The 8,637-nt window shown below is 44.7% G+C and overlaps 1 protein-coding gene across 1 annotated transcript; it reads right to left on the bottom strand.

The window, feature by feature from the left end:
• Nucleotides 1-5,791: 5,791 nt before the first annotated feature.
• Nucleotides 5,792-8,380, bottom strand: LOC142153186 (E3 ubiquitin-protein ligase TRIM39-like). Its single transcript, XM_075210535.1, has one exon. The coding sequence runs from the start codon at nt 8,332-8,334 to the stop codon at nt 6,754-6,756; it is 1,581 nt and encodes a 526-aa protein (XP_075066636.1). The 5' UTR covers nt 8,335-8,380; the 3' UTR covers nt 5,792-6,753.
• Between the last annotated feature and the right edge of the window lie 257 nt (nt 8,381-8,637).

The following is an 8,637-nucleotide window of genomic DNA, read 5'->3' as shown; positions in this document are numbered from 1 at the left end:
GAAGGGCTTTGGTCCTGAAGAGCGTTCATGGATTAAAGCAGAAGATCTCAACGCCCCAGCTCTTCTTAAGAAGTTTTATTCCAAGTTTCCGGACAAACCCGGTTCCAGGTGTTCTGTGCCCACCTTTAAAAGGGGGGGTACTGTCACTCACCGGACTGTGAGTGCCATTTCTCCTGTGTTCAAGAACCGTGGCCGTCCGCCATCCTGAGGGTCTGCGCATGTGCAGCCCTTATGAAACCTTCAGTTCCTGTTGCTTTTAATTGATTGGATGATCAGGCAACCCTCCCTATTTAAACCACCTGTGATCATTACCTGGTTGCCTGATCTTGGAGTCTCATTCCCCATGAGCCTCTGAAGGTGTTCCTGTGTTCCCTCGTGTATTCAGCTCCAGCTGATTCCTGTCTACTACGATTGTGGTTTCCAGACCACTTCAACTCTACTGTGTTCATCGTGTCTGCACTCAGCTGATTCCTATCTGCTATTGCTGCCGGATTCCAGTCCGCCTCAACTCTCCTGTGTTCATCGTGTCAGCTCTCCACGGATTCCTATCTGCGACTGCTGCCGGATTCCAGACCGTCTCTACTCTCCTGTGTTCAGCGTGTCTCCCCCCCGCTGCCTTCGCTACTACTGCCGGATTCCAGACCGCCTCTACTTTCCTGTGTTCAGCGTGCCTTCCCTCCGCTGCCTCCGCTGCTACTGCCGGATACCAGACAGCCTCAACTCTCCTGTGTTCATCATGTTTCCAGTTTTACTTACTACTGCTTCCTGAGTATTGCTCCGTTGATTATCGGTTACCTTCCGTGCGCTGCACCAACCTGATTACCGCTTCCATCCTCCAGTGGTCTCTCCTCCTGCCGGCGTTCAGCCGTTCAGGTATCCCTGCACGTCTCCTTGACAGCCTGCTCTCCTGAACCGCGGTATGCATACTTTCCATTGACTTTGGTATTGTATTGCATATCCGTCTGGACTGTGTTGTGTTCATCTCCGGAGTCTTCCATCTACTGAAGCTATTGTTACTATAGACTTTGTTTCCTATTACCTGGATCTCTATAGTGACTTTGTATACTTCAAGCAGCGCTTGTCAGTTATTATTGTATTGTGGTTATCATCGTGGGATCAAGTTCCGTGTGCCGCCCGTGTATCCTCTGTATTCCATTCATCTCCTCGTGCCCCTCCTCACATATATATAGCAGTGGTACAACTTGCTGAACGCAGACCACTGACTCCTGTTTCCCATTGACACCAGTTTCAAGTATCCTCTCACATAAGCAGTGGTACAACTTGCTGTACGCAGACCACTGACTTCCCCGTTACCTACTTGCACCTGGAACCCATTCCTTCACTATAGACAGTGGTACAACTTGCTGTACGCAGACCACTGACTTCCCCGTTACCTACTTGCACCTGGAACCCATTCCTTCACTATAGACAGTGGTACAACTTGCTATACGCAGACCACTGACTTTCACTACCTCCTCTCTACTCCTAGACATTCCTCCTCACTATAGCAGTGTTACAACTTGCTGTACGCAGACCACTGACTCTCCTCATGTTTACATGTCCATCTGGTTCCTCGTGTTCATACATCTAAGTCATTACCAGTTGCTGCTAGTCATAGACTTTCATTGAGCATTCTCTCACCATCTGCTGATTCTCCTGTTCCGTTGTCACCCTGCTACCAGAGGACCATAGTACCAGCTATATCACTGGTGCAGATAAAAAAAGACCAGGAGCACATTGGAACAGATAGAATTACCATGAATACACTGGAACAGGAGATTATTACCAGGAACACATTGGAACAGGAGCCAAGAGTCAGTTTAGCAGGCAAGAGACCGGTAGCGGTCATTATTCCAACAGTGTAAATGTCGAAATGAAAATGTCGGCCGGCTAAATGCCGACACTTGCATTGTGTAGACAGGTGGACAATGTAGTCAGTGTGATTGGCGACATTCACAATGTGCAGTTATATGATTTTCTGAACAAATATGTCCCAGCATGCAACAATATTACTGATTCAGCTACAATACATTTTCCTTGTATTGGGTTTGTTGCCTGCAAGTTATACTTGTCTACTCTCCCGGAATGTCAAGAAGACTCCTGAACTTCGGGGGACAAGACATCTTCCCAGATCCGGCCCACAAGTGTGCATTGGTCGGACTTCATTACACGAATTGCGGTGAATCTCGTTATTGTGGTCCCACTGTCCATTGCACGATGTCACAGATTACAGCATTGATCAGCTGGGGCGGCCCATGACATGAATTGCGCCATCACGCCCCCTGCACTTGCTCCATGAAGCTCCGCTGTGGGATTTTCCTTAGAGAAGGTCCAACAGCAGGCAAGTGTGGTGTAAGTATATTTTTTAATTATATTTCTTATATGTTTTCACAGCTGCACACAGTCACACTCTGTCTGCTGTATAACTTTGTTTTTAATAGATGTCTATTTAAACCCATCATCTATATATGCACCGCAAAACTCCTTGGTTTTGCACCAATGTACCTGTCAGGCACCGGCCCCGCTGACCATCTGGTTGGGATCAGGCGCTCCCATCTCTGACTGCTACTCTCCTCTCTCAGCGGGTCCCCGTGGCTTGCGCTGGCCGGCGCCATCTTGCCTGTATGAACTGCACATGTGCAAAACCAGCCCTTTTCAAAACTCCTTCCGTTCACCTGACTCACTGATTGCCTGTCAGCCCCGTCTATATAAAGCACCTGTCTCCTTACCGGAGTGCCAGATCTTCAGGTCTCCTCTCCTGGAACACCCAGTCTGGCTCCTGTTCTCCTGCTGCTGCTGAGAACTATCACCAACACCTGCTTTCAGCTATGCGCTGTTTCAGCGTTATCCTGCTGCAGAGCGTTACCACCTTTACCTGCCCCCAGCTATCCGGTGTATCAGCGCTATCCTGCTGCAGACTATTACCACCTTTACCTGCTCCCAGCTCTCCAGTGTATCAGCGCTATCCTGCTGCAGAGCGTTACCACTAATAACTGTTCTCAGCTCTCCGGTGTTACAGCGTCATCCGGCTGCAGAGTGTTACTACCAGTCTCCATCTCCTGCACATCGGTGCTTCTGTTCACTATCTACCTGCAGACTATCGCACCTCCTCATGATCCTGACCCTAGGGGCCTCCTAGCTCCACAGGACCTCTGTACCTCATCTGCCTGCAGAATATACTCCTCATTATTACTCCTATCAGCAACCATCTTACTCCTGTGACTCGGTTCTCCTCTCGGTGAGAACCGCGACCTGCGGTTAGAGAGCCGCAAAGTCCAGACTCTCTTGCGAGGGGTCCCGGGGGAACACCTCCCTCTCCGTTAGACTCTGCGCCTCTTGAAGGGTAACATCCACTCAAGCAGACCATACGGGTTCTTCCACACCCTAGACCATGACTGTACCTTGGTAGTTTGCTCAGCGCTTTGTAAGATCCGATACTCTTCAGTCTCAGGAGACGTCTCTGCAAACTATCAGCTTCTATTGGATCAATAAGCCGAATGTTGGTTCAACCCACAACACAGCTGCCCCCACTCTTTGCAAGTGATGACCCCGCTTTAAAAGAAAATTAAATAAAAAAAGGTGACATTTTGACATATCTAGAATCGCTGTATAGTGCAGCAGGGCTGATGGGAAGATTATTTTTATTTTATATCAAACTTTAATAAATTGATTGTGGATTTCTAATTGTTAATAAATAAATATATAAAAGAACAATGCAAAATAATTTTTGCTGTTCCCTGATACTGGCACATACTGGCTAGTGACACTGCGCAAATCATACCGTGCGCATCAATAAATAATGATTTCCAAAATAATTTTCAATGTCAATAGTGCTTTCTCTTATGTTCTTAATGGCAAATTAGCTTAAACAGCAGCAGTTTGATCAATCTCGTGATTCACAACCACCTCTTTTATTTTGGCTGTTTTGCGGCAGTTTTGCAAACCCCAGCTTAGTAAATCCGTCTGTTTGTATGTTCACCATTAATAAAATCGGGATGGCGGCTTGTAAAGTGGTGGTTTGAAAAATGTCATATCTGGTCGATGTAACAGCGGTTCCGGGTTTAGTAAATCCCGCAAAAAGTAAAAGTAGCCAAAAAGCGACGGTTTGAGCAAACCGCCCCTTAGTAAATCCAGCCCTAGGTCTTCTTATTTTCCAGTCTGACACCAGACTGATTAATGGCTGCACCTGTGATGTGTGTTTAAAAGGATACAGAACAATCGTCTGCACTAGTCTAATACCAGTTAATTCACAAACATTGTATGTGGTCCCTCTGGTAGCAGTTGATGAAGTGTTTCGGGTGCTCATTCAGCAGTATATGTTTTATATTCAAGTGTTAAAGAAAAGTAGAAGGAAATACCCCATATAAGGGGCACTGCCATCTGCATAACTTAAACTACATAAATCTATAGATGGTTCCAGATTAAGATCCCTACTTCATGCACAGTCATGGATTTTTCTGTATTGCCATAGAGGACAATACATAAATAAAATATAAACTTTATTCCTTGCCCATAAAATATTATTAAAAAGCGAAATATTGTAATATTAAAATAAGTGAGTGTTCATCATAGGCAAACCGAGGGGGGTTTCCTAATGCCTGGAAACCCCCACCAAGCCTGGGGCACTGTGTAATTAAAGTGGCTGGACCCTGCCCCCGCCTCACATGGCTCTGCTCGAAAAGAGAGAGCTGCATGCACCTAACAGTAGTGCACGCAGCATTGCCCGTGTATATTATGGGAATAGGAAGAGTTGGAGAGCAGCCAAGCACTGTCTAATATTATAGCCACACCCCCATGCATGCTGGTCACACCCACAGGCGGCGTGGTGTGGAAACCCCCCCTCTATAAGTCCTGTGTTTGCCCCTGTTCATGGGGCATAAATTGAAATAAAGACTCCAAAGCTCTAAAATGAAGAAATCTAGTTGGACAGGACTCAGTGGTGATGGACTAAACAGATGCACTAACAATGTTATGTAGTTCAATGTATCACTCTGTAGAATTCAGTATGACAATGTTTTCATATAAGTATTTTAATAGTGTTAAAGTGTGTTTGATAATTCCACTGGAGCCTATACAACACTTTGAACTTAAATATTTAGGGGAGTTGTAAACTATATTATATTTCTCCTTTTTTTATCATCAGTGGATTAAACTGTGCAGCAGTTGGTGAAAATGATTATATATAATAAATCATTTTCCATCCAGAGATTTAGCCATTATCAAAAAGGAACTGTTTTCCTTGGACAATTCCCTCCCCCACTTTATATAGCAGGTAGCATTTATCTAAAGAGGGCTAAATGGTTAGCACTTCTGCCTCACAGCGCTGGGGTCATGAGTTCAATTCCCGACCATGGCCTTATCTGTGTGGAGTTTGTATACCCGTGTTTGCGTGGGTTTCCTCTGGGTACTCCGGTTTCCTACCACACTCCAAAAACATACTGGTAGGTTAATTGGCTGCTATCAAAAAGTGTCCGGTGTCTGTGTGTGTGTATGTTAGGGAATTTAAATTGTAAGCTAAAATAGGGCAGGGACTGATGTGAGTTCTCTGTACAGCGCTGCGGAATCAGTGGCGCTATATAAATAAATGGTGATGATGATGAAAGATCACATAATTTGGTCAGTGATTACGTGGTGTTTGAGTGTGACTTCTGTGCTGCTGTACGCTACCATCTACCCCAGGAGATCTGTTCCCCTAACCCGGGTACACCCCTCTACAGTTCTAAATCATATCCATACATTATTCTCCAACCGCAACAGCAAGGGACGACTCAGAATAAAGGGGAACTTCAGGTTAATAAACAGAAGATTATTTATTGATACATTTACACACGTTAGGGAATACTTGCTAAAAAAAAAATAATAATAGAGGAACCCTCATTTGTGTGCTTGAAAAGATAATTTGACTCTAAAAAACAAAACAACATTTTGGGCATATACAATTAGCGCATAAGATCGCGACTGCGCATAGATTATGTTAATACGGTACCGCAACATCGCGGATTTCCCTTTGCAAACCTATGAGGTGCGAACGGAAATCCGCAATGTTGCGGGAACGCGGTGTGCTTTTGTATCCGTTCCGGGGGCACTTCACGCTCAATTGAATATGCCTCTTTTTTATATAAAAAAAAGCTCAGACCCTATGGATCATTTACTGTATATAGAACATTGTGCTACTTGTCAGTAATTGTTGGTTACATACATACATTTAAATCTTTCTTATGCTGATATCTAGTGAGTGAAGGTGGTGTTATACGGGGAGTGGTATAAAGAGAGAGGACTGTATATCAGGCAAGTGTATAATTAAAATAATAATAGTAATTATGATTATTGATTCTGACAAATATCAAGCTACTAATACTAAAGATTAACAATGATGCATGCTGGGAGTTGTAGTCCTTTCACTACTGTTTTATGTAAGAAACAGTCTTAAACTGCAATTTCCAGTGGGTGGAGCTATACAGAGACAACATCGCATTCACCCCCTGCATACATCACAGCCAATAGGAGCAAGCATAGCACTGACTGCAGTAATAGGGTATACACTGATCGACAGACAGTTATTGCAGCCAATCACAGAAAGTTTCTAACACACCAACAAGGAAACAAATCCAGACACACTGGTCACCTGGTTACACAGAAGGAGGGACTCAGCTGTACCTCCACCCACTGCTACTTTCGATTGGATAAGTGTACCACCAATCAGATTACCCTGGTGACGGTGACATCTTAGGTCTCTGGGCAGATTTCTTATGATTATTTCTCCCCTTTCCTGACTCCCCCAGATATCTTTATACAACCTCCCACTACCCATAATGCAGCATGAAGGGGCTCAGTGAAGGTGGCAGTGACGGTGTGTAAGTGTCTGATCCGGTCACAGAGAGAATAAAAGGACATCTGTCCAGCCTCATAATCCAGATATATCCTCAGTCTATCATAGGGAATATTGTCAGATATAGAGATCACTTTCCTGTCATGTATCACTGAATACTGATTATTATACCTCCATAAACACCAGGACTTGTTATTATCTCCAATGACTGACTGATCTCCTCTCCTGTCTATACAGGGATAACACATCCCTACCCTCCACCACTTCGATTTACTGACATCCACTTCCCAGTAATGTCGCCCTGAGGAAAATCCCCTGGTGCTTATTACCTGAGGATACTGAAATCTCTCTGGTGTTTCTGGACGTTTCTGGTTTATCTGTGAACAGGATGCAGTTTTCCTGTCACCTGATATATGTATATTATTACCAGCTGTGTTTACATCCAGTAATATGTCTGTAGCTTCCTGCACATATACCCATACATTTATACCTGTTATTATATCAGATAATCCTGTCTGTAATTTCTCTGAGATGAGACCCACATCCAGATCTCCTACACCATGGACCTGGTTATCATGTCTCTCTCTGTCCTCAGTATCACACAAGTCACCTGTGTCTGGTTCCTGTAAGACAGTCACTGGATCAGACATGTTACACAGCTCCTCAATGTGACGCATCGTCCTGGACAGCTCGTCCTTCTTTATTTCCAGCTGCTGGATCAGATCAGAGACTGGGAGTGAAACGCTCTCTCCCTGCATGGAGATCTCACTCAGGACTCTCTTCTCTAGGTCTTTCAGCTGTCTCCTGATGTCTCTAAACAGGGCAGTGACTGTCTCTGTTACACCGGCTGCTTTTTCCTGATCTTCTCTCCTGCGCTCCTGCAGTCTCTGGACTCTTTTCTCAGTCTCCTCTCTCTTTGTGGTCAGTTTCTGCAGAACATTTCTCAGCTTCTCCTTCTTCTTCTCAGAGGCCTCATCCAGCATCTCCACCTTGTGTCCCCGATGTTCTCCTGCCAAACCGCAGGACACACAGATACAGGCAGCGTCCTCAGTGCAGTAATACTCCAGGATCTTCTTATGGACGGAGCATTTCCTGCTCCCCAGGGAAGTGGTGGGATCAGATAAGACATGTTCTGCTGACTTGCTGTGTACTCTCAAGTGATTATCACACAAAGAAGCCTCACACAACAGACAGGATTTAGCAGCAGGTACAGGAGAGTGAATACAGTAAGTGCAGAAGATCCCAGTCTCCTCCTGATCTGGCCGAGTAGACAGGAAACTCCCCACTATGTTACACAGAGTTATGTTCCTCTGCAGTGCAGGACGCTCCTGACACTCTGCTCTGCATTCAGGACAGGTATAAACTCCAGACCCCTCCTGTGTATCCAGCACACGATCAATACAGACCCGGCAGAAGTTGTGTCCACATCTCAGTGTTACAGGATCTGTATAAATGTTCAGGCAGATGGAACAGTCCAGCTCCTGTCTCAGATCAGCAGACGCCATCGCTGACAGCAGAAGAGAGAAATGAAAGTGAAAGTCTCTGACACTCAGACACCAGTGGGTGTGTTTCACATTCCCCACACAGGGCGAGGCTGAGCTTGTCACTCACATTATATCTATAGGCTCAGTTATACTAAGGGACACATCTAATACATAAAGGGACATCATGCAGAAACAATGGTTTATTTTTAAACAGTAAATAAGCCATTTATTAAAATGAAAAATATAAATTTTTCAGGAATTACACAAAACTTACTTTATAAAAACAGTTATTGAGGTTGTTATTATTTTGTGATTCAAAAATAT

This window comes from Mixophyes fleayi, chromosome 4 (genome assembly GCF_038048845.1).
Source record: "Mixophyes fleayi isolate aMixFle1 chromosome 4, aMixFle1.hap1, whole genome shotgun sequence".
In the NCBI taxonomy this organism is placed as follows: domain Eukaryota; kingdom Metazoa; phylum Chordata; class Amphibia; order Anura; family Limnodynastidae; genus Mixophyes; species Mixophyes fleayi.
This window is presented reverse-complemented; position numbering and strand designations above follow the sequence as displayed.

What these genes read in the sequence shown, in the direction of transcription:
- LOC142153186 (XM_075210535.1), bottom strand. Translation starts at nt 8,334, where the DNA reads ATGGCGTCTGCTGATCTGAGACAGGAGCTGGACTGTTCCATCTGCCTG.